The sequence below is a fragment of the Cibotium barometz genome, chromosome 39 (genome assembly GCF_041138505.1).
Source record: "Cibotium barometz isolate CiBa-2024 chromosome 39, ASM4113850v1, whole genome shotgun sequence".
Classification (NCBI taxonomy): domain Eukaryota; kingdom Viridiplantae; phylum Streptophyta; class Polypodiopsida; order Cyatheales; family Cibotiaceae; genus Cibotium; species Cibotium barometz.
In genome coordinates this window covers 17046791-17072677 of record NC_141084.1, presented here as the reverse complement: position 1 = coordinate 17072677, position 25887 = coordinate 17046791, and the positions used below count along the sequence as shown (strand labels likewise).

General features: G+C 44.4%; 1 protein-coding gene across 1 annotated transcript in view; it reads left to right on the top strand.

Moving 5' to 3' along the window:
• The first annotated feature begins 262 nt into the window (after nt 1–262).
• Nucleotides 263–25887, top strand: part of LOC147615799 (F-box protein FBW2-like) — a 34195-nt gene continuing 8570 nt past the window's right edge. The window contains exon 1 of the mRNA XM_086778408.1: nt 263–1043. Within this exon, the coding sequence (XP_086634534.1) occupies nt 715–1043 (329 nt within the window). The 5' untranslated portion in view covers nt 263–714. The remainder of the gene's footprint in view (nt 1044–25887) is intronic.

Genomic DNA, 25887 nt, shown 5'->3' with positions numbered 1-25887 from the left:
CCTCTCATTAATTAATTAATGAAATTTCTTTTTTTACTCATTGCAAGTGTTTTATACCATTGAAGCATTCCAAAATCAAACTTCAAAGCCTTCAATTGAATCAAAAGGTTAAGTCATAGAAAAATACTTAGATTTGTTGACGTGTAGAGATGAAGCTTGTGATTTTTGAGATGGAGTTGTCCTTGCCTTATGATTGTTGAGAAGAGCTGGCCACTACTTTAAAGACCACCTAAAGAAGCTTTTCAATCTTCAAAATTATCCCAATTATTGTAGACAACTCACCAATACCATGTAGACTGATAATCCCCTCAATTTCCACAATTTGGGAGCACTTGGGTGATTTAGCCAAGGCAAATTGATGAGGTAAAATTCTATTTTTTTTGCAGAATTTGGGGTTGATTTAAGCACTCAAATTAAACTTCAAATTAAAGAGAAACTAGCCTTTGATTGAGATAAATACATACTAGTACTCAACCCTTGCTTTGCTGCGGTATGTAAAAGACATTAAGAAGCAAAACCCAGAAATGGAAACCTAAATACAAAGGGTCAATTGGAATACAAAGGATCCAAGATTTCTTTTTTCTGTCTTGTGCCTTGGTTGTCCATGGTCTATTATAGGTTAATATATAATAGATGCATACACTTCTGTGCTATTAAGGTTTAGAGATTGCAAAGCTAACAATTGCGTCTTTTGCGAGAGAACAACGAAGAAAGATGCAGGAGGAAGGGAGAGGTGATGGTGGTGGTGGTGGTGGTGGTGGGTGGGCGGATATGGTGCCCGATGCCCTTGCCAACATCTTCAGCCGCCTCTCTTTGGAAGATATCCTGAGCGTGGTCCCGGGAGTTTGCCGCTGGTGGAGGCGGGTTTCGCAGGACGCAGTGTGCTGGCAGAAGGTGGATCTGGAGGAGTGGGGCTATGGCAGAAGGCCCGAGACGCTGGACAGGATGGCTGCCCTTCTCGTCACCAGGAGCGGAGGGTACCTCACCCACTTCTGCGTTCCGCACCTCACCACCGCCCACATGCTCCTCGCCACCGCCACAAGGTCTTGTTGCCCCTACACCTGTGTGTGTGTGTGTGTGTGAGAGAGAGAGAGAGAGAGAGAGAGAGAGAGAGAGAGAGAGAGGATTGATTTTATCAACGTCTATTCAAAATCTCTATGATGGTACGTCTTGTTGCCTTTTCACCTGCGTGTGAGAGAGAGAGAGAGAGAGAGAGGATCGATTTGATCAACGTCTGCTAGAGACCCAAAGGGTCTATGAGACCAAAAAGATGTTACATTCCATCCATGTATAAACTGTATGTCAAGTGTCAAGATAACATGAAAGGTAAAAAAGGCAAGGGGCTAGTTACTACATAGGGTGTATACAATGTAATAATTAGAAACAAAAATTAGTAAGCAGAACAAAAATCGCATTTGGTCTGGACGTAGTATAGGGCTGTGATATCCACCTCTAAGGTGGTGCCTTCCTTTGGTGCCAAATAATATTTCAAACTCATGTGTTCTGGACAGAGTATAGGGATGTAATATCCATGGCCTGTGGTGGTGCTCCCTGTGGTGTCAAATAATATTTGGGGGGTTTGGATCTTTGAGGGCGGGGCATCTGGCTTGCCGGAGGGAGGCTGCCCGAGAAAGAGAGAGCACCCATCCATCCACCCACCCACCCACCCACTTTAACGGCGCAGACACCCTAAAGTACCGATCCTAGATTGAATACACTTGCAAATGAATGAGAAAATCACATTGAAGATAAACTAGCCTCACTCAAGACGTCATTTGGGGCCGGAACGGGCTGACCCCCCCTTAGGAAAAACTTCATTCCACGGAGTATTTCTTTAGTACAAGTACGAGGGTGCTATGCACTAGATTTCTAACACAAGCACGAAAACAATTACAAACAACAAGTGTTAGCTTATCCAAGCCACACAATGAGGATAAGCAACACTGATAAACTGTACTCTGTTGGTGTGCCTTCAAGAAAAAGAAATCTGTTCTTCCTTCCTCGTGTAGCCTTTAACAACCCAAATCCCTTTCCCTTTCCTGGAAAGTCTTCTATGGATGTCTTGGCCACATACTCAGCTTCGGTATCCTCCTGTGAGTAAAAGTTTGTCTTCAGCCAGATTCTTAGTCCATTTTCACATTTGGACCAGCTTCTGAAGCTAGTCGGCCTGACTTAAACGGTTGACCAGCAGTTGCATATGCCCTCAGAACACCTCAGCACAGAACCGGCCTGTAGCTAATGCTCTGTCTAGGTGTTGCCATACAGTATCCAGCCCTTATGTAGTCCTGATAAACAGTCGTACAGGAGGACGAAACAGCTGTACAGGGTGGTGCAGCAGGGAGAAACAGCCGTACAGCAGGTATAGAATCGTACAACAGGTACAATGCTTAACTGGGTCCTCTAAAAAAAAAGAGTCGTACAAAAATTGTCGTTGGGAAGGGCCATACAGCAAACCTTCATTTGATCATGTGGGAGGAGAGTACGTCGAGTTGCTTTATGGGTTCAAGAGGATCAGTATTGGAAAGCCCAGGTAAACGGTAGGTTTCCTTTTTGGTGGAGGTACTTGGAAACTTTCCCTTTATTTCTTTCACTACATGAGCCCGTAATGCTAAATAAGTTGCCCACAACACATGTGATGTCCAATATTTTTAATAATGTCCAGCTTCATTAAAATGAATGTGAACACAAAAGCTTATAACTTGGTCACCGTAAATGTTCCTAGCTTTGGCCTCTTTTCACATGCTTTAGACCCTGTAAAATGCCACAAATTAGTAAGCAAACAAGGGCACTCCACTGGGGAAAAATAGTATGCAATGCCAGGTGTCCCAGGCACTACCTATCCCTCCACACGTCCATGCAGGCAAGACACGAAAACACGTCATTCTCCAGCAAAAATCCACTAATGCATTCACATGCAGTTTATGCACATGCATGTAGGATGGAAATCCCCCGTTTTGAGTACTTGTACTATTTTTAGGCACCCTGGAATCCCGGAATCCTTTCACACAAGAACATGTCCAGATTTGTGACATCTTCCTCGCCTTCTACACAGCTGTCCGCAACTGTGAAGGCTCCCTTAGCAGAAGGCAAGGTTGCTCTCATTCTAAAAGATGAGTTCGGATCTAGTCACACTAGAATTCTCAATGAAGGCCATCCAGCCATAAGGAGTGACTATATACCAGTTAGCTCCTGGTTGAACATCTATCACACACCGCAGAGAAAGAGCTGGGCTCAAGTCAGATATAGGACTTACTTATCACATCAGTGAAGCATATCCTTGGTTGTGGAGTCTCTCAGAGTAACACCCAGTCTCACACAAGCCTCACTTGAGTGAATCACTCAGGTCTATACCCAATCTCACAACCATATTCCCAAGCCACTTCGCAAGGGAATACTAAAAATATATATGATGTGTCCATAGGATTTGCAACTCTGCATCAACACATGCTGTATATATAGCCAAGATGTAACTTCCGGAGGGGACCGGGGGTTCCACAAAACACGTGACCACTAATGCAATTAAACATTGAAATCGGCCACATCCTTAAACATATGCCACTTAATCCACAGAATTGTAAAAGAGAGATGTGCATAGCTGACACCACATAGAGGTCGGAATGGAGTATTTTATTAACCAAGGAAGAAAATATCATGTACAAGCTTTAAGGGCCTTACTCTCCCCACGGGAGATGCCGGATTATCCAAACAACACGAGGCAACCGTAAAATTCAGCCGGTATACAAGCTGTAGAAATGTTGAGCCAACAATATAAACCATATACCCTCGTGACTGGTTCTTCCCCAAAAACTACGGGTCTTTGAGATGCCATATGTGAGAAAAACTCAGTTGAAGCAAATAATATACCATATACATCACCATGAACAAGTCGGGCAACAGAATGGGCAACCAAAACAGGTCAGGGTAGCACCAATAGAGCTGGTACAAAAAGTATAACTCTTCATTCAGTTAGTACAGCACAATGGCTAGTACAGTAGGTACAGTGGTTGGTACGGTAGGTGCAATGGTTGGTACGGGAGGTACAATGGATGGTACATCCGGTACAGTGGTTGGTACAGCAAGTATAGTGGCTAGAACAACAGGTATAGTGGTTGGTATAGTAGGTACAATGTTTGCTACAACAAGTACAAGGGTTGGTACAGCAAGTAGTGCTAGTAGTGTAAGTACAAGGGCTGGTACAACAAGTATAGTGGTTGGAAATCATAATAAAATGATTAAATACCCTTGACTTCAGTATTTCTTTGTGATGGAAGCCTCCAAAATAGTCCCCAACAGCCGGTATACTTCATGGGAAGCCTTCAAGAGAGAAAGAGAGTAGCCACCTAGGGCAGCTTGTAACGGTGGTAGAGGCTAGTGTGGAGCGAGAGAGCCTCCCTTAATGAAGAGAGGGCTCTAATTTATAGATTTGGACCTCCCATGAGAAGGCTATAATGACAAGTGGAGAGCCACATAATAGTTGAAGTGACAAGTGTGAGGCCACTTGTCTCACTTTGATCCACTTTCTTGCCACATGTTCCGATCTAAGAGATGGGTTTTTCCATAATCTTTATCTCTAAAAATATCCCAACCGGTAGTCCATTTGTCATATGTGCTTTGGCATGTTCTCCCATTTGCTGATACGAACGGAATTTCCATCGAAGTTGGGCCAAAAATAGTAACCCTCCTAGATTTTAGGAGTGTGCTCCTTTGTATTCTAGGATAATCTCCCATTTCCAAAGCTTGTACTTTCCAAATATTTAGACATCTTGGAGTCCACCAAACTCCTTTCATACTGGGAAATGTCCAGGCTGGTGACATTCTCCCCTGCTTCTTAAAAGTTGTCCACAACTTTAAGCTTCAATCCATATATTCAAGATATAATCATGTCCCATCAAGTAGGCGAGAAGTCAGTCTCAAAAATCCAGTATAACTGAAAGAATCCATTTCCCAAATAAATGGGGGAGACTAAATAAGTCTCCATAATACCAATATCAAAATCATGTCCCAAAATAAATGGGCGAGACAAAACTGTCCCATGAGTCTAGATATCATAATCACGACCCAAAATAAATGGGCGAGACAAAGCAATCCCATAAGACCAGATATTATAATCATGACCCAAAATAAATGGGCGAGACAAAACAATCCCATAAGTCCAGATATCATAATCATGATCCAAAATAAATGGGTAAGACAAAACAGTCCCATAAGTCCAGATATCATAATCATGACCCAAAATAAATCGGCAAGACAAAATAAGTCTCCTGCCAACAAGGCGTCAGTCCACATGACCCTTGGTGTAGACATAAGTTCTATGCCAACCAGGTGTCATGTCCACCCTACTACTTGCACTCCGTGTTGTTAGTAGGTACTCTGACCACACACATTGAATGGAGGTGGGCTCAAGTAATAAGATAAAACAATCACTCACAGGCATAGATAGCCTAGTGTTCCATAAGCATTTCTGCTACACATAGTTTATAGGCATTTCGGCCACAAACTCACACTATCCTCTCAAGTATCCATGTTCCCTTCCATCTGCTCTCTATTGTTCCATCCACACATGGTAGAAACAATTTTCAAGAGAGTACGCAGGACAAGAGAACACTACACAGGGTATGTTGTGCTTGACACTACTCTCTGAAGTGCCCATGTTCCCTTCCATCTGCTCTCTTTTGTTCCTTCCACACAAGGTAGAAACAATCTTCAAGAGATCACGTATGACAAGAGAATACTACACAGGGTATGTGAACCATGAATTCCATAAGTCCAATGCATCCTAAATAAAGGGAGTCATAAACAATGTTTCTCTGAAACCATCTCAAGGCAAACAACAACACTTTTCTCCTTGCATTGCTATACAAGAGTTGGTGAACATCAAAAACACTTCATAGTAAATAGCAAAAGCACCAACTTTGCAAACCTAAAGTATACTTATCTTTTCTTTGCCAGGTTGGTCATGAAGCCAAAAGAAATATCTCCTCACCTTATCCTTAAGATATCTTGAGATATGTCTCCATATAGCTTACCTGTAAGCGTGATAATATAATCCAGAATATCCATATAGAAAAAGTGCTAAACACGTGCACATACAGCCAACTCCATACTTCCAAGATAAATTTTGTGAATTCATAAATCCTTAGACCAAGCTGTCTACTGCTCATGCTCTTACTTCATAGGCTATGAAGCGGCTGGCCTTGCTTAACAACAATGATAGTAAGCGTGGTCCCTACTTGAGATCTTTTCTCTTCCTCATTGATATAAGGAAGCCTCCGCTTCAAAGAAAGCCTATGCTTTGATACCAATGAAACTTCCGAAGGGGCCCGGGGTCCTCAAAACAATTGAACATTAATGCAATCAAACACCGAAATTTTCTGTGTTTACTGAAAATCCGACCCATCATTCGGTCGAAGGTCGCCGGAGCATTAGTCAGACCAAAAGGCATGACCAAGAACTCATAGAGACCAAAGGTGGTGCGGAATGCAATCTTTGAGATGTCCTCCGATGCGCTTAGAAACCTCTCCACTCCCATTAAAAAGTGTCACCTATGTCCAGAGCCTTCCTTGCATACATTCAATATACATCGATGATTCATGGACATAAGTCATGGCCAAGAAGAGTGGAGGCCACCCCGTGCTTTTTGGATGCCCAAGATGTTGAACGCGTCTTTGAGGCTCATAAAGTCATGAAAAGCCATGGAGAAAGCAAAATTCCCTTGAAAGGTTATGCAATGATATCGGTTTTGAGGATCTTTCATTTGAAAATCTCCTTGAATTCATTGACCAAGGAGACAGAGGTGACTCTGTCGACATAACTTCATTGAGGCACCAACTCAATGAGGCTTTGAATATTTAGCACATGCAGTCTCAACACCTTGTCCCATAAGTCCACAACATGCTAGCATCTTCATCATTTAGGGAAGCGAATTGGACCCATACTTAAGGTCTTAAGTTTTGCTTCTTCCTAAACAATCATCTTGTCAAGTATGCATAAAAGGATACTCTACCGTAATCATATTGTTCTTCTATATCCCTACATGCAACAAGTGGTAAACCATAGTAAAAAATAAGCAAAGTACGTCCTTGTTTTTTTAACGCTATCCAAACTTGATGATACCCACTTTTCATATCAATGCGACTGAAGATTGAAGCTCCGCCAAGATATCATCGATTCTTGGAATAGGGTATCTATTCTTCACAGTGACCTTGTTTAGGGCTCGGTAATCCACACATGCGGAAAGAGCCATCCTTCTTTTGTACCAGCAAGACTGGCGAGCAGTAGGGAGAGTGGCTAGGTCGGATCAAGCCCTTCTCGAGCAGTTCATTTACTTGTCTCATGATCTTCTCCCGTTGTGAAGCACTCACCCGATAAGGAGCTTGATTCGGAGTTGAGCTTCCTGGAATGAGATCTATCTTGTGGTCTTCAGGTCTTTCAAGTGGGAGTTCACCTGGAAGAGGCTCACTGAAATAATTATTGAATTGTTGCACAAAATTCATATGCTCAACATTTACATCATTTTCAGATTTACTTTCTTGTGCAAAAACCAAATAAATGCAAATGGAACTTTTCATTGCTTTCTTAATCTGTACATGACTAACAAGAGGAATGGAGTTTCCCCGAACTCCTACTTCTAATGCAATATTCTTTCCTTTATGAGTAATCTTGATTTTATCTTCATCTGGGCGTACACAGGTACAACTTTGACCTTGCGCATCCAGCATTCCCAGCATTACATCACACCCTTGAGTAGGGCCTATGAGAAAATCCACATGATCCAAGTAGTTTCCTATGTGAATCCTCAAAGGATCCTTCACAGGGACAACTTGTGCTTGTTGACCAAAAAGTGTGTCAGCAATAGTGGGTATACCTTTGTCTTCCTCCATCAGGCCAATGGATCTGGCCACCTGAAACCGATCCCGTCAAGTGGGAATAGACTCCGTTGGACACCCACACGCGTAATAGCACAACTTAATATCACAATTTGAAATGGACAACTTAATAACAACTTGAAATTGAATGGAATGAAATAAATGGACACCAGCACTGGGGCTGGAACGGGCCGACCCCCCCCTCAATATATGATATATTTATTGGGAGTATTTAGCAAATACAATGCTCCATGGGTTCCAAGAACCAGATGATGCCCATGTACAAATGAATACAGTACCAAACAAAAGGCTCGAAGTAGATGTTCGAAGCAGAGCGACCACTAGCGTGGTCCAGTCTCTACGGTCCTGTGCCTTCACTGGACTCCGCGGAGAGCGCCCCACTGGTGTTCCAAGACCACGCACAACTAGGCGCTCTCGTACTAACGCCTGGCTCTCCCGATCTGAGCACCTTTGGACTGTGGTTCTCCAAGAGCTTGGACTACCCGGCACTGAACGGGTGTTGCCGTGGAGAGAGTCCCTTATCAAATTTATCACAAAATACTTTCCTTAAATCTGAAAATTCACTTACTTGAAGATGGAAGATGGAAGTCCAATACCCAAGGTATCTGTGTGTAGCTACTTGAGTGGGACACCAGATGTAGCCACTTGAAGAAGGAAGACGCCGCCTATGGAAAGGATGGTACAACCACCTGTTGTGCAAGACACAGCCGCCTTCGTGTGGGGGAGGAGGCGTAGCTTGTCTAGCTGCAGCCGTCTAGTGATGCAGCCGCCTGGTGAAGAACACAAAAACGGGAGGAGAGGCATGCGTAGTCGCCCGCTGTGGACAGGCGCAGCCACTTGCTGAAGGCACAGCGGCCTGAGAGGACGGGGAAGTAGCCGCCTGATGGATAGGAGGCGCCTGGTTGCTGTGCACAGCCACTTGGCTGTAGCCTGCGCAGTCGCCTGTAGTGGGTAGCCTGCTGGAGGATGGGGCGCAGCACCTGCTGGAGATGGCCCACGACTGCCTGCAAGAGAACAAGGCAGCGCAGCCTGTGGATATGCAGCCGCCCGCTCAAGAAATAACAGCCACCTGGTAGGGAAGGAAAAACAGCCGCCTGCAGTTTGGAGACAGAGCTGGAGTGCAGCAATTCTGAAGGAGATGGCAGCCGCCTGCCAGAAAACGAACGCAAGGGATGGACGCCGACTGATCTCTTTTACCAAGATCGTGGAAAACGATCGCTGATTTTCTACGATGGAGGTGGTGGCTTCTTTTTTTAAAGATTGGAGAGGGAGTTGCACGAATAGAGTTGGTTGGCTCCCCACGTTTGCATGTGGGCGGCCAGTTCCAAGGTGGTGTGGGTAGGTGACCATGCACCCACCCCCACACACACACAAGTGAAGTGTGGCTCCCCACCTTGGCCCCTAAGTGGGTGCCCACTTTTAAGTGAGTGTGAACATATAACCTTATAAAATGAAAGGTTAGAAATTAAAGTATTAAATCAACATGTGCAATACACTTACCACCTGTTCACATGCAACAAAACTCGTCAGAAGACAGAGCAAACTTCACGACTCACTGGCAGGCGTCCCCGCTCAGTAAGTGACACGTCAAGTAGGCAAACACAAAAATACAAGTCATGCGAAAACAGTGTCAAACATGCAAAACATGAGTGCATTGGCAAATAGTATCATGGACATATCTCCCGTTCATGGAACAAGTACAAAATATCTGTCGGCACAAAAATGGCACGACGTAAAACATAAATCCTGGTCTTCCTATGGAGTGACAATCCCATAGGTAAAACACAGTTCCAGGCACGAGCCTCCCTATGGAGTGACAGTCCCATAGGTAAGACACGGCACGAATACTGGCTCTTCCATGGCGTGACAATCCCATGGGTCGAACACAGTCCAGGTCATACACGGGTGGCACCAGTCTGGCTCCTGTCCATACGACACCATCCTGCTAACACACGGGTGGCATCAATCTGGCTCCCGTCCATGTCAAGCAAGAATACTGGCCTCTTCACATGAGACATCGGCCTGGCCTCAAGTGAATGAGACACAAAAACTGGAGATGGACCAAATGGTCGGCCAATTGGTGACATCCCCCCGGGCTTCTAAAGAGTTGTCCTCAACTGAAAAGCCTCAAGATATGCTTGCAACAACTGTGGGTAGTCAAAATAATCCTCAGTTACCCACTTTGCCTCAATAGGCAAATAATTTTTAAACTTCACAAGGTATCTCCTGGAAAGCTTTCCTGCAGGTAGCTTTGGCTCCGTGTGAAAAACAATCTGTTCTGGCTGGAGGATCTCCTCAAGCTCTTCAATCTCTGGCGGATCTTCTGTGAGACAGGCTCATCAGGATCTGGCCCCACATATTTCCGAAATAGACTCACATGGAATGCATTGTGAATCTTCCAGTGACTAGGTAAAGCAAGTCTATATGACACTTCATTGATTTTTTTAATCACCTTGAAGGGTCCATAATAGCGAGGAGAAAGCTTAGGATATGATCCTTCTCGTCCTGGCCTCTTCCGAAGCCTAGCCTTCTCAAATTTCAGCAAAACCCAATCACCTTCTTTGACTTGCATGTCCCTTCTATGCTTGTCAGCAGCCATTTTATGCTTATCTTGAGATCTTGCAATGGCTGTCCGCACTTGACCAAAGGCGATATCCAAATCACGAACATATTCATCAGCTGCAAAAATCTCATCCTTTGTACGAAGGATGGGTGGCAATACCACTCTACCATAGATAATCTCAAACGGAGCCTTTCCCGTGGAGGCATGGATTGTATTGTTGTAGGCAAACTCAACAAGTGGAAGGTACTTCTCCCATGCAGTCTTTTGATCTGCCACATAACACTTCAATAAATCCAACACGGCTGAATTTGCAGCTTCACTTTGGCCATCCGTTTGGGGATGATAAGCTGATGAAAACTCAAGTTTAGTACCTATGTTATCAAATAAAGCCCTCCAAAAGAGGCTTGTAGTCCTGGGATCTCTATCCCCAACAATGGATTTAGGCATACCATGATGCTTGAAGATATTAGCAAGAAAAAGCTTTACCATATGATCAGCTTTAATGGTTTTCTTGACGGGCAAGAAATGAGCTTGCTTGCTAAACCTGTCCACAATGGTCCAAATAGCATCATTCCCATGCTGGGATCTAGGCAAATCCATAGTAATACTTTCCCAAGGTTGCGAGGGAATAGGCAATGGCTGAAGCAAACCTGGAGATTTTTGCCTGTCAAATTTCACCTTTTGGCAAGTAATACATGCACGTACATAGGCCTCAATGTCTTTACGCATGCTTGGCCAAAAGAAATATCTCTGAATCATGCGTGTAGTGGGCATAATAACCAGCATAAGGTGGAGCGTGACATTCGTCCATAACCTTTGGACGCAAATCCTTCACCACACATAGGCAATTATCCTTCATAAGATAACCCTCGTTGATAACATAAGAGGCATGTGAATGACCAGCCATCAAATCAGTCCATATATGGCAAAAATTAGCATCCAAATGATACAAATCTCGCATAGCAGATAGGTCGCCATGAGAGGCCACTGAGACTGTAGCTACATAAGGCCTCCTGGATAATGCATCGGCCACCACATTTTTCTTTCCTGGAGTATACACAATCTGAAAATGAAACATGGAAAGAAAGTTTGCCATTCTCATCTGCTTCTCCGAAAGCTTCGTTTGAGATAGAAAGTATCTCAAGCTTTGATGATCTGTTTGGACTACAAATTCAGCCCCAAGAAGATAATGTTTCCATATCTTTAAAGCATGAATTACAGCCAAGAGCTCTTTCTCATAGATATCCATATGAAGCTCAGCATCATGTAAACGACGGCTTCTTGATTTAGGACAGCTCCTATACAATCACCACAAGCATCACATTCTACCACGAATGACTTGTGCAAGTCAGGAACAATCAATACGGGTCCACATATGATAGCATGCTTGAGCTGCAAGAAAGCATCTTGTTCCTTTGAAGTCCATTTGAAAGTCATTTTCTTCTTTGTGAGATCATGTAGAGGAGTGGCTATCATGGCGAAATGCCGTATGAAACGCCTATAATAAGAACATAATCCTAGAAAACTACGTACTTGATGTACGTTTTGCAATTCGGGCCAATTCCGAATGGTCTCTATCTTTGCAGGATCCATTGTAACTCCATTCTTGGATACAATGTGTCCCAAATAATGAATCTCTGAAAGGAAAAACTCACTTTTCTTGGCATTAATGAAAAGTTTATGCTTCCGCAACTCTTCGAACACTGTGACCAAATGAGTTCTGTGTTCCTGCTCATTCTTGGAGAAAACCAAGATATCATCAAAGAATACTCCTGTGAATTTGCGACGGGGTCGGAATATCCTATCTATCATACGATTAAACGTAGCAGGAGCATTGGTGAGACCAAAAGGCATTACCAAAAATTCATATAATCCAAAGGCTGTCCTGAATGCAGTTTTATGGACGTCTTGTGGCACCACTCGTATTTGGTGATAACCACTCTTCAAGTCAAGTCGGCTAAAACAAGCCGAACCATCAAGCTTATCCAAGATGTCATCAATACGTGGAATTGGGAATCTGTTCTTGATGGTAAGCTTGTTTAAAGCTCTGTAGTCCACACACATGCGGAATGATCCGTCCTTCTTTTGAACAAGAAGCACAGGAGAGCAATAAGGTGAGGAACTGGGCTGAACCAAACCTTTCTCTAAAAGCTCATTTACCTGCTTCATGATCTCTTCTTGTTGTGCAGCACTCACTCGGTATGCGGGTTTGTTAGGAGGAGAACTACCTGGCACAAGATCTATGCAATGATCTTCGGGCCTTTGGGGAGGTAATTCACCTGGCAATGAATCAGCAAAACAGTCGTTGAATGCATGAAGAAAATTCAGCCTGTCATTAGTCATAGCATCCTCATTTTGATGACTTGGTACAAGGCTATCACGAACAAAAACCAAGTACGCAGAAAGACTCTTTTTCATTGCTTTATTAATTTGGATGTGAGATACAAGTGGGATGGAATCCCCTTCTTTGCCAGCATCAATGAAATGCATGCGGTCTTTATGCATAAAAGAAATCGTATTGGTCTTGTACTCTTTGCGGGGCTCAAGCCTATGATGCCATGGCTTGCCCAACAATACATCACATTCATTTAGTGGAGCAACTAAGAAATGTTCATTATCAAGGTAGCCCTGTGGATATGTATGCGTAACTTCCCTATCAATGGGGTAACCTGCACCTCTTTACCAATAAATGCAGCTTCGGCTTCAATCTGAGGTCCCATGTTCTCAACCTCAATACCCAATGCAGCTGCCGTTTGCATAGAGATGAAGTTATCGGTTACACAGTCATCAAACATGAATAAGGCGGGTTGATCCTTGATTTGTCCCCAAGCCTTGCATACCATTCGCTCTTTTGCATCATGTCCAGTGTTTCCTTGTACATCAGGAACTGCATGTATATTAGCCTTGGTGTGCTTGTCATCGTGCTTTGGTTTGCGATCAGGGCACTGTCTAAACATGTGTTCTTTGCTACCACAAGAAAAACGTTTTCCCTCCTTGGCATAATGCTCTCTTTGCTCCGAAGTCAAGCCGAATTTGTTCTTCTTTGGGCCCTGATCTTTAGTTGTGGTATTTTCAGCTTTACCACCCTTGTAGGTCTCCCGGAAGTTCTTTTTAGGTAGCTGTCCACCTTTTTGCAGATTTGGGACAGCCTTGTCTTTCCCCTTTGAACCGCCTTGATCCTGCTTAATTTGGAGCACCAATTGCTCCGTAGCAAGAGCAGAGGTTGTGAGCTGTTGCAAAGTATGTTTCGGGTGTAATTCAATGTTGGGGTAAAGGCATTATGCCCACCCTTATAGTGTGTACTAGCCCATAAGTTTTATAGTACATAGTACACTTAGTACATTTTAAATGTACTAAGTGTACTATGTACTATAAAACTTATGGGCTAGTACACACTATAAGGGTGGGCATAATGCCTTTACCCCAACAACACTTATGGGCTAGTACACACCATAGTTGTTTCTCGTACGCGTACGAACCTGTTCGTACGTACGAGTCGTACGGTACGATACCGTACGAATTCGTACGATATCGTACGGTACGAGTTAGGTTCCCCCTCCCCCCCAAATTTTTTTTCCTTGAAAAAGAAATTCCAAATGCTAAAAAAAAATAGAAACCCTGCTTTACGAAGATCCCAAATGCTCGCAATACTTCGCAACTTTCGTGTCCACTCAGTATTCCATATGGGGTTGTGGAGAGACCTAAAAAATCTGGCGAGGTAGACTGGTAGTGTACACTAGATTGGTAGGATGAGAGAATCTTGCTACATCACTTGGGGATCCCTGGTATAGGTAGGCTAGACAATTAGATTCTCAAGTTATGCACGAGGGAGAACATTTGGACATGGCCATTTTGATCTAGAGAGGAGTCCCTAAACTTATCACCCTAGATGCACTCCTCGTATTTGTGCAAGGACGGTCCCTTAGTCATAAACGCTACACTGGGAGACCTTTGGTATTGCATTACCCATCCAGGTTCTTTTTTGGAGACAATCGGGAGATCCAAGCGGGAGAGACACATATCCATGTACTGGTTTCTCAAGCACTGTAGACTCCTCCCCTCCCAACCTTCCCTCACATTCAAGCTTGAAGCTCCATAGCTTGTAAGTGTAAAAAATAAAAACCGTATTTTATCGTACGGTATCCGAAAATTTCATATCGTACCAAAAATTCCCGTACGGTATCGTATCGTACGGTATCGTATTTTCGTACTGTCACAACCATGGTACACACTATAAGGGTGGGCATAATGCCTTTACCCCAACAACCTCCCACTTAAAGGCAAAGTGCCCTTAAATGAAGGAAAAGAAAAAATCAGCATGTACATGATAATATATAAGGCCATATCAAGGCTGAAACTGGCCTCATCCAATGCCCATCAAGTGTCTGCAATGAGCAAACCGCTCTGGAGGCAAACTCTTTGTCAACAGATCAGCCGGGTTGTCATCCGTATGAATCTTAACAAGCTGAATCTGCTTGTTCTCTATCACCTCTCTGATGAAGTGATACTTCACATCCACATGCTTCGTCTTTGCATGAAAGACAGGGTTCTTTGCCAATTGGATGGCATTCTGACTGTCACAATGCAACAATGGAATATCCCCTGTATAACCCAAATCAACCACTAACCGAGATAGCCATAATGCCTCCTTGCAAGCCTCTGTGGCTGCAATATACTCGGCCTCTGTAGTAGATAAAGCACTGCACTTCTGCATCCTGGATATCCATGACACAACACCTCCTAAGAATGTAAACACATACCCGGTAGTAGACTTCCGGTTATCTGGATGACCGGCATAATCCGAATCCGTGTAACCATGCACTAATGCATCCTGTTTGCCAAAGCAAATGCACATATCCTGTGTGCCCTTTAGGTATCTCATGACACCTTTCACTGCTTCCCAATGCTTCTTGCCAGGTTTGGCCATGTATCTACAAACCACTCCCACTGCAAATGCAATGTCCGGCCTGGTAGCAACCATGGCATACATGAGACTGCCACAAGCTGAAGCATACGGAATCTTGGCCATATCAGCCCTGTCACTATCCGACTGTGGGCTGTCCATAGCACTGAGTTTCACATATGGAGGCAAAGGAGTACTAGTCTTCTTCCCCCCTTCCATATTGAACCTCTGCAAAACTTTGCCAATGTATTCCTTCTGAGACAAATACAACACATGCTGATTTCTGTCCCGAAGTATCCGCATACCCAAAATGTGATTTGCATCACCCAAATCCTTCATATCAAAGGTCTGATGCAGCCTCTTCTTCAAGGCATCCATCTCTTTACGAGATTTCCCGGCAATCAACATATCATCAACATACAAGATGAGGATCAATAGACTGCCATCCAAAGCTTTCTTGGTGTATAAGCAGTGATCTATGTCACTCCTCCTGAAATCTTGGGATTTCATGAATGTATCAAATTTATGATACCATTCCCTTGGTGCCTGTTTGAGCCCATAAAGACTCTTTTTCAGCTTGCATACAAGCTTCTCCTTTCCATTCACTGCATAACCCTCTGGCTGTTGCATATATATCTCCTCATGGAGATCACCGTGAAGAAAAGCAGTCTTCACATCCATCTGAATCAAATTTAGATCATCATGAGCAACCAAAGCTAATACAGCTCTAAGTGTGGTCATTTTGACCACTGGAGAGAAGATCTCATCAAAGTCCACACCATATTCCTGCTTGAAGCCCTTAGCCACTAACCTGGCTTTGTATCTTGGCTTTGCATCAGGTGCAACTTTGAGCCTGTAAACCCACTTGCATGGTAAAACCTTCTTGCCTGTAGGCAAATGCACCAACTTCCATGTTCCATTTTTGTGCAGAGAATCCATCTCTGACTTCATAGCACGCTCCCAAAGAGCCTTGTCTGCCCTCTGTAAAGCCTCCTTATAACAAGAGGGCTCCCCACAGTCAGTGAGCATCAAGTAGTCAACCCCTGGAACAAACCTGTCAGGGGGTCTGGAGGGTCTTGTGGACCTCTGTACCCAATGACCATCATTTGCAGGTTGCTGTCCAGCCTGCATATCACCTATTGGTGGCTCCTGTTCCATGCCATAAGGTTGAAAGATCATGCCCGGTATCTCCTCTAACTGTGGGATATCCATAGGGATATCTTCTGCCATCTCTGGCTGTCCATTTAGACCATTTTCAGCACCATTTAAGGGCTGGTTTTGTTGCTGTAATGGCTGATTTACAGCCCTTGGTTGTTGTCCATGATGTCCATCATCATCAAAGATGACTCTGCCAGGCTCCTGGTGCCTTGCAGGCTCCTTATACATGCATGTTTCATAAAAAATGACATCATTGCTGCGTATAATCTTTCTATTCACTGGATCCCAAAGTCTATACCCCATTTCACCTCTGTCACCATATCCTAGGAATATGCATTTGTGAGACTTAGGATCAAGTTTGGTGCGTATTTCCTTGCGTATGTGCACGTACGCAACGCAACCAAACACTCTCAAGTGCTTGTAGGACTGAGGCTTCCCTGTCCATACTTCCTCTGGCACTTTCCCACCAAGCCTCGTGTACCAGCAAGTACAGTAGCAATAAATGCTCTCCTGGCTGTCCAAATGAGTGAAAATCAGACCTTAACAGTCCCCACCACTGCATACAACAGTCCCGGACAGAAATTGGGCAAAAGCCCCTTGATTGCAAGTGGATTACCGAGGGTTCAAGGCATAAAAGTCTTCCCTGCTGTTTTGCCAAGCTCAACAAGCACAAAATCTTGAAAAGCCCCTTGATTCAAGATCAATTTCTGATCATGAATGGTACATTAATGCACATGAAGGCATCCAGAGTCTTCACAATGCTTCCCCTTGGTCACATATACATCCAATACATAAAAGCCCCTTGATTTACTGGCACATTGAGTGCTTGACAGGCATCAACACATTGCCCAAAACATCAAATGCCAGTGCCCCTGCATGCAAAACAACCCAATTGGCACAAAAGCCCTTTGATTTGCACTCCAATTTCCTGCAATTTTGCCCCGAATGTGAGATTGCTCACATCATACAGCATGTATGAGTGCCCAATGGCACAATTACATCAAAAGCCCCAAATGTTGACACCCAATTTCGTGCCAATTGATCCGGAATGTGACCAATGTCACCCAATTGTTGCCAATTGTGCTCAAATCTGAGCCATTAGGACCTGTACCTGCTCAATTTATGATAATGGACATGCAAATCCCAAAATTGAAGCAAATACCTCTGAAATCAGCTGATTTCTGTTGCAGAAAAGGGGGTGGGATTTGCAGATGGGCTTGCAGATGGTTTTTAACGTGACGGGAGCATCTGTGTGCAGACGGACCGCTCTGTGGACTGCAGCTGGTTGGAGCTTCTATACACAGAAGCCTAAGCTGGTTCGCCTATCTACATATGGTGCTGGAGGGGACAACGACGGGAGCTGCTTTGCTGAAGGCGACAAAGATGCAGATGCATGCGACGGGAGCGAGGTAGGCGCACGGAAAGCACTGGACTGAGTGTGGCGAGACGGCCACGGCACAGATAAAGCGATGCTGCCTCCGACAGTGCCTCTATAGCGCCACGTCGCGGGAAGCTCCTTCAATCCAGACTTCGTCGGGGAAGCTCCAGTGGATGCACGTGTCCTTCTCAAGCTCCGGATTCCATCCTTGCCTGTATGCACATCAGCTACCGATTGGAACGGAGCCTCTCTCGCACGGCGCCCGACTCCTCCAACTGCGCGCAAAAATCCAGCACGGTGCCCGACTCCTACTGAAGGGAGCTTCACAACGCGCTCCACCTGGCCTTTGCCACGTGCTCTTTTCTCAGTCCGAGGCTTTCGAAGATTGCCTGGTAGAGAAGCGCTCCGCTTCGCACGTGCTCTTTGCTGAGTACCAGAAAGCTCCAAGTAATCTCCTCTGCTCGTGCCAAGCTCAAGGCTCCATAGCCGAGCTTCTTCTTCGCGATGAAGACGACTCCGCACACCCGCACACACACGGACACAACCGTGGCTCTGATACCAGTTGAAGGAGCTATGGAAGCTCAGCTGTAGAGAGAGTTAGGGTTCCATGTGGGAGACATACACAGAGAAGAAGGGAGAGAGAGAGAGAGACATGTGGGGATAAGTCAACTCACAGTATGAGTGTGTGACTCCCCTATCACACATGTATATTTGCACTATGTGTACTAGAGCAAATATACATGTGTGATAGGGGAGTCACACACTCATACTGTGAGTTGACTTATCCCCACATGTCTCTCTCTCTCTCTCTCTTCCTTCTTCTCTGTGTATGTCTCCCACATGAAACCCTAACTCTCTCTACAGCTGAGCTTCCATAGCTCCTTCATTCAATGCCTGAACGATATGTTGGTTGCAGTCCAGAGCGAAACTTCCTCTTTCTTTCATCCTTAGAGATTTGCATAAAAGGAGTTACCTCCAGCAACACTTTCCAAAACTTGTTGACATACTGTTGCACACTTTCATTATCTCTTTGCTCAAGTCTGTCCCACTTTTGAGTGAGAGTTTGCTCCGCATTTGGTGGCAAAAACTGAGCATAGAATCTGTCCTTAAATTCCTTCCAGGTGCAAATGGGGTCCTTGGTGATCTTTTCAGTGATCCACCAATGAGCAGCGCTCCCTTTCAAAAACATGCTAGCATGTTTAGACTTCTCTGTGAAGTCCTCATTGCTAAAGGCAATGTCAAACTGTGCCACAAATGCTAACACTTTGGAAGCATCATGTTCTCCATGAAAAACATCAAACTTAACAGATTTGTCACCTGCTTTAAATTCCTTGAGCTTTCTGGTATGAGGCTCATGGTCTTCTCTTTTTCTTTTCCCCTTATCCAACGGGGCAGCCCTATCTGCATGGGCTCCATGGGCCATCATGGAAGTTTCATGAAGCACGGTGGCATGTGCTCCACGAACTTGAGAATCGGATGCATGTGACTTTCCTCCATAAGGCAATGTCTCTCCATGAGACAATTCAGAAGGCAAAACTCTTTTAGAAGCAGACCTGCCACCCCTACCATGGGATACATGTCTTGAATGCATGTGACCTTCATACCCTCCCTGAGCACTAGCATACATATACCTGTCAGGCTTTGTGTCTTGTGGAGAAGATGCATGTCGAGAGGTGACTGTCACCTCTTCCTTTTGCATAAAAGACCTCAACCTTCGAGATGCGGGATCTCCATGCTTCAAGCGAGGTGGATTTCTGAATTTCAGCTCTCCGTCATCCCCCTCTTTGATGTCACCTTTGCGGAGGAGGTAGGCAAGTGCCAACTCCCTTGGCTTCTTGCCCACGTCTCATGCCATGGACTCAAAAGTCACATCTACCATTGCATCGGCTTTCCTTGCTTCAATGGCACTTTGCACATGGGGATCTTCATGCAAAAATTTTAGCTCTTGTTCTTGTGCCTACAAAAGCTTTCTCATATGTTCCATTTCAGCCCTCATTGCATCAGGCTCTTCATCAAGCATGACTGTCTTTCCTCGAGACAGTTGTCCCTTTGATTCAACTGTCTCCAAACTATAGGCGGCTATTTTTCCTTCCCTACTAGGCGGCTGTTATTTCTTCAGCGGGCGGCTGCATATCCATAGGCTGCGCTGCCTTGTTCTCTTGCAGGCAGTCGTGGGCCATCTCCAACAGGTGCTGCGTCCCATCCTCCAGCAGGCTACCCACCACAGGCGGCTGCGCACGCTGCAGCCAGGTGGCTGTGCACAGCAGCCAGGCGCCTCCTATCCATCAAGCGGCTACTTCCCCGTCCTCTCAGGCCGCTGTGCCTTCAGCAGGTGGCTGCGCCTGTCCACAGCGGGCGACTACGCATGCCTCTCCTCCCGTTTTTGTGTTCTTCACCAGGCGGCTGCATCACTAGACGGCTGTAGCTAGACAAGCTATGCCTCCTCCCCCACACGAAGGCGACTGTGTCTTGCACAGCAGGTGGTTGTACCATCCTTTCCATAGGCGGCGTCTTCCTTCTTTAAGTGGCTACATCTGGTGTCCCACTCAAGTAGCTACACACAGATACCTCGGGTATTGGACTTCCATCTGCCATCTTCAAGTAAGTGAATTTTCAGATTTAAGTAAAGTATTTTGTGATAAATCTGATAAGGGACTCTCTCCACGGCAACACTCGTTCGGTGCCGGGTAGTCCAAGCACTTGGAGAATCACGGTCCAAAGGTGCTGAGATCGGGAGAGCCAGGCGTTAGTACGAGAGCGCCTGTTTGTGCGTGGTCTTGGAACACCAGTGGGGCGCTCTCCGCGGAGTCCAGTGAAGGCACAGGACCGTAGAGACTGGACCACGCTAGTGGTCGCTCTCCTTCGAACATCTACTTCGAGCCTTTTGTTTGGTACTGCATTCATTTGTACATGGACATCATCTGGTTCTTGGAACCCATGGAGCATTGTATTTGCTAAATACTCCCAATAAATATATCATATATTGAGGGGGGGGGGTCGGCCCGTTCCGGCCCCAGTGCTGGGTGTCCATTTATTTCATTCCATTTCATTTCAATTTCAAGTTGTTATTAAGTTGTCCATTTCAAATTGTGATATTAAGTTGTGCTATTACGCGTGTGGGTGTCCAACGGAGTCTATTCCCACTTGATGGGATCGGTTTCATTGGTATCAGAGCTGGAGCGCAGCAATTCTGAAGGAGATGGCAGCCGCCTGCCAGAAAACGAACGCAAGGGATGGACGCCGGCTGATCTCTTTTACCAAGATCGTGGAAAACGATCGCTGATTTTCTACGATGGAGGTGGTGGCTTCTTTTTTTAAAGATTGGAGAGGGAGTTGCACGAATAGAGTTGGCTGGCTCCCCACGTTTGCATGTGGGCGGCCAGTTCCAAGGTGGTGTGGGTAGGTGACCATGCACCCACCCCCACACACACACAAGTGAAGTGTGGCTCCCCACCTTGGCCCCTAAGTGGGTGCCCACTTTTAAGTGAGTGTGAACATATAACCTTATAAAATGAAAGGTTAGAAATTAAAGTATTAAATCAACATGTGCAATACACTTACCACCTGTTCACATGCAACAAAACTCGTCAGAAGACAAAGCAAACTTCATGACTCATTGGCAGGCACGACTCACTGGCAGGCGTCCCCGCTCAGTAAGTGACACGTCAAGCAGGCAAACACAAAAATACAAGTCATGCGAAAACAGTGTCAAACATGCAAAACATGAGTGCATTGGCAAATAGTATCATGGACATATCTCCCGTTCATGGAACAAGTACAAAATATCTGTCGGCACAAAAATGGCACGACGTAAAACATAAATCCTGGTCTTCCTATGGAGTGACAATCCCATAGGTAAAACACAGTTCCAGGCACGAGCCTCCCTATGGAGTGACAGTCCCATAGGTAAGACACGGCACGAATACTGGCTCTTCCATGGCGTGACAATCCCATGGTCGAACACAGTGCAAGTCATACACGGGTGGCACCAGTCTGGCTCCTGTCCATACGACACCATCCTGCTAACACACGGGTGGCACCAATCTGGCTCCCGTCCATGTCAAGCAAGAATACTGGCCTCTTCACATGAGACACCGGCCTGGCCTCAAGTGAATGAGACACAAAAACTGGAGATGGACCAAATGGTCGGCCAATTGGTGACACCACCTCTTTAGAGATGAAGTTATGAGTAGACCCAGAGTCAATCATAACTACCACAGACTGATTTCTCAACTTACCAAATGCCTTCCATGGCTGTCTTTCTTTGGTGTCGTGGCTGGCTTCTGGAACTTGCACATCAGCTATGGTACCAACCTTAGGTTTTGATGTTTCTTCTTCGGTCCTCTTCTCAACATCCTTCTTGTTGCATTCCCAGGCCATGTGCCCTTTTTGTCCACACTGGGAAGCATCTTCCTTCTTTGATGTGTTGCTCTAGCTCCTGCTTTGACAGCTTCTTGAAGATTGGTTTAGGCTTTTTGGTTTGATCTTTGGAATTGGATGATTTTGGAGGTTACATAAGGCTTCTTTTCTGGCTTCTCTTGGTTCTTTGTCTTCTTTAAGTGTGGCTCCTCCGAAGAAGACCCCTTCCTCTTTATCATCCACTTCATGTCACGAGATTCTGCATTCAATGCAGACTCCATGCAATCCTTCAGAGTATCTGTGCGTGAAATATGCATGAGAGGATATAAGAGAGGATTCAAACCTCCCTCATACTTGCGGATCACTTCACTATCACTGATGTCGATGTATTGAGCAGCTTTGAGGTAGACCTCAAACTTGCTTTAATGTACGTTTGCACATTATCTCCTTGTTGATCCAACTTATCCCATTCTATGTGCACCTTCTTCTTGAAGTCAGTGGGCAAAAACTGAGTTCTAAACATCTCCTTGAACTCCTCCCAAGTTTTTGGATTGAGATTCCTGGTAACAAGTGTTAGATACCAATTACTAGCAACTTCTTTAAGATGTATAGCTACCTGAGAAGTTCCGGTTCTTGCTTGCAAGTCTCTTTCTTCTCTTTCTCCTTGGTATCTTGAACAGCTGCCTTTTTCACCATCATGGGCGACTCTGTTGGTGATATATTAGAGAAAGCTATAATGTAGGGCTCCAAGAAAACAACTTGCTTAGATGGATCGGGACCAATGATTCCCTTCTCATAGAGGTATTCCTTTGCAAACAGCATAGGATCACCTAAATCTGATTTCTTCACATAATCTTCAAAATGAGATACCTTGGAATGGTTGATGGCCTTCTTTGACACCACTGCTTGCACATCTGGATCGGTCAACAGGTTCTCCATTTCTTTGATTCGGCGATGGAGCGCCTCCTCACCATAGGCATAAGAGTTACGCCGTATTTCTTCATTTTGGCCAAAGGATCTTGAAGTTCGTGGAGAATCACCACTTTGTCTTGTTTCCCTGTCAGCACCACCACCTCTTCTTTTTGAAGAAGAGACTTCCATTGACTCGCTAGGATGAGCCAACGATCTTAATCTCTCTCTGTGGGTTGACATCTTCTTCTTTAGCAGCAAAAGGCTTGTTCCCAAGGATTGTCTTCAATCACCAACAAGGTAGGGAAGATAACACCGCTCTGATACCATTGAAACTCGTTGAGGTTGCGTAACAAGCTTATCACTGCTAAATCACATTAATCCACTTTTGACCATGGTTGAAAATTGAAGTAAAACTTGTGAATTTTCAGCCAACAATACTTAAGCCAAATAGATGAAAGAATAAATGAGAGAGAGAGAGAGAGACGACACAGCATAGACTTGGGACGGTCGGGCCCCTTCACAGGAACATGAATTATTCCTCTAGAATTTTACAAGTGTATGGGTTGATTTAAATCAGCATGGTACCGCTATCAAACAAGATAGAAAACAAAGCCTTTGGAATCTCCTAGTTTGTATGTGGTGGCCTACTACACACACAAGTGTTGGAGAAACTCACCCGTCTGTGTGCCACCCCAATGGCCTACCAATGGGTCACACAACCGGTTCTCGTCTGACAAGGATGCTCACAAGAGTGAAGTTCTTTGATGAAGAAAATCAGCAAGCTCTTCTTCAACTCTTCAAAGCCTCTTCTTGAGTAGCACCTCCGTCTTCACATGATAGCCTTCTCTCTTGAAAAATGGTTCTCTACACTTGGTAGAGAAGAAGCTAGTCTTCTTACCTTCTTGCTCTCAAAAATGCACAAGTTTACATGAACTCTCCTCTTTCAAAATGAAGGGAATCACCTCCTTTTACAGGTGAATTTCTTTTTAAAAAGCTTTCTTAGTTCAAAATAGAAAAAGATTACACATGTTAGGTTGCATGGGAAACTTTTACACATGTTTTAGTTTGCATGGGAAACTTTTACACATGTTTAGTTTTGCATGGGAAACTTTCCTTTGTCAACAACTAGAAAGAGTTAGTTCTTTTTCTCTCTTTGGAAAATAGAAAGAGATGCTTATAACTTAAGTTTTAAAACGAATTTGCATGTGCAACTGAAGAGATAATTGCTGAGATGGCCTGGGCGAGTCGTCACGTCACCTCAAAAAAAAAAAAGTAAAATTTTTAAAAATAAAAAAAAATAAAAATTACCCGAGGGATTTTTGACCGCTTTGATTTCGATTCCAGCCTTTGTTTTTCCAAAAGACGAAGAAAAAGGCCTCAAAATTGACCTCCAACTTAAAAGGTACATATCTTGTAAAACTGTCAAAATTGAAAGTAGTTTAAGTACGAAACATACTTAACCTCCTACAAAATACAAGTCGCTAGATTAGCAACCAATATTATGCACAAGTTCGATGCTTTAAGATGAATGCCTAAAGTTCAAGCAGTCTCAAAATCAGCATCCAATGTAAGATCTTCAAACAGCTTATTGTGCATGTGCCTAAGGTGAGTACCATCCGTTCCATACACTTGTATCCATCTATACGCTCTCCCATAATGGTAAGAGTGCATAGTCCATCATGCTTATGAAGCATGTCCAATCATACTTTCCCACTTCGGGGTGGAAGCATGTCCATTTATACATGCAATATTATGCTCTCCCATTTCGGAATAGAAACATGTCCAATCATGGTTCCTTGGAAAAGAACACATGTCCAATCATGAAGTCTGCCATGCTAGGTCAGACAACATGTCCAAGTTTTATTCAACATGTCCAAGTTTTATTAACTTCAAAATTCTTGATACAAAATTCCATGTAAGCTGATTAGGGTTTTGGATTGGGGATTTCTCACAAATACAGGTGAGTGACATACCTCCCCTATAGTTCTTGAACTTTACCAGGAGTTTCCTGATAATCTTTCCTTTAGGTGCTTTCCTGTCTTTATGATATACAACCTGTTCAGGCTGTAATACCTCTATAGTCTCTTCATGTACTTCAGGTGGATCTTCCATCACTGGAGTAGAAGGTACCTCTCCATGATATGGCTTTAACAAGCTTACATGAAAAGCGTTATGAATTTGCCAATGAGAAGGCAACTCAAGACGAACAGCCACATCATTAATCATTTGTTTGATCTTGAATGGTCCATAATACCTGTTAGAGAGTTTGATGAATTGACTCTCCTTTTCCTTCTTCTTCTTCAAGCGTGCCTTCTCAAACTTGAGAAGCACCCATTGGCCCTCCTTATAGTCAGTCTTCCTTCTATGCTTGTCAGTAGCTTTCTTCTGCTTGGCTCCATGATTGGACATGTCACCAGCCTGGACATTTCCCAGTATGAAAGGGGTCTGGTGGACTCCAGGATGTCTAAATATTTGGAAAGTACAAGCTTTGGGAATGGGGGATTATCCTAGAATACAAAGGACCACACTCCTAAAATTTAGAAGAGTTGCTATTTTTGGCCCGACTCCAATGGAAATTCTGTTCGCATCATTACATCTGGAATTGAGCAGATACCAAGAGTTGGCAAAGTGCCTATATGACATAATGTCTACCCGTTGGGATATTTTTAGAGGTAAAGATTATGGAAGGACCCATCTCTTAGATTGGGACATGTGGCAAGAAAGTGGA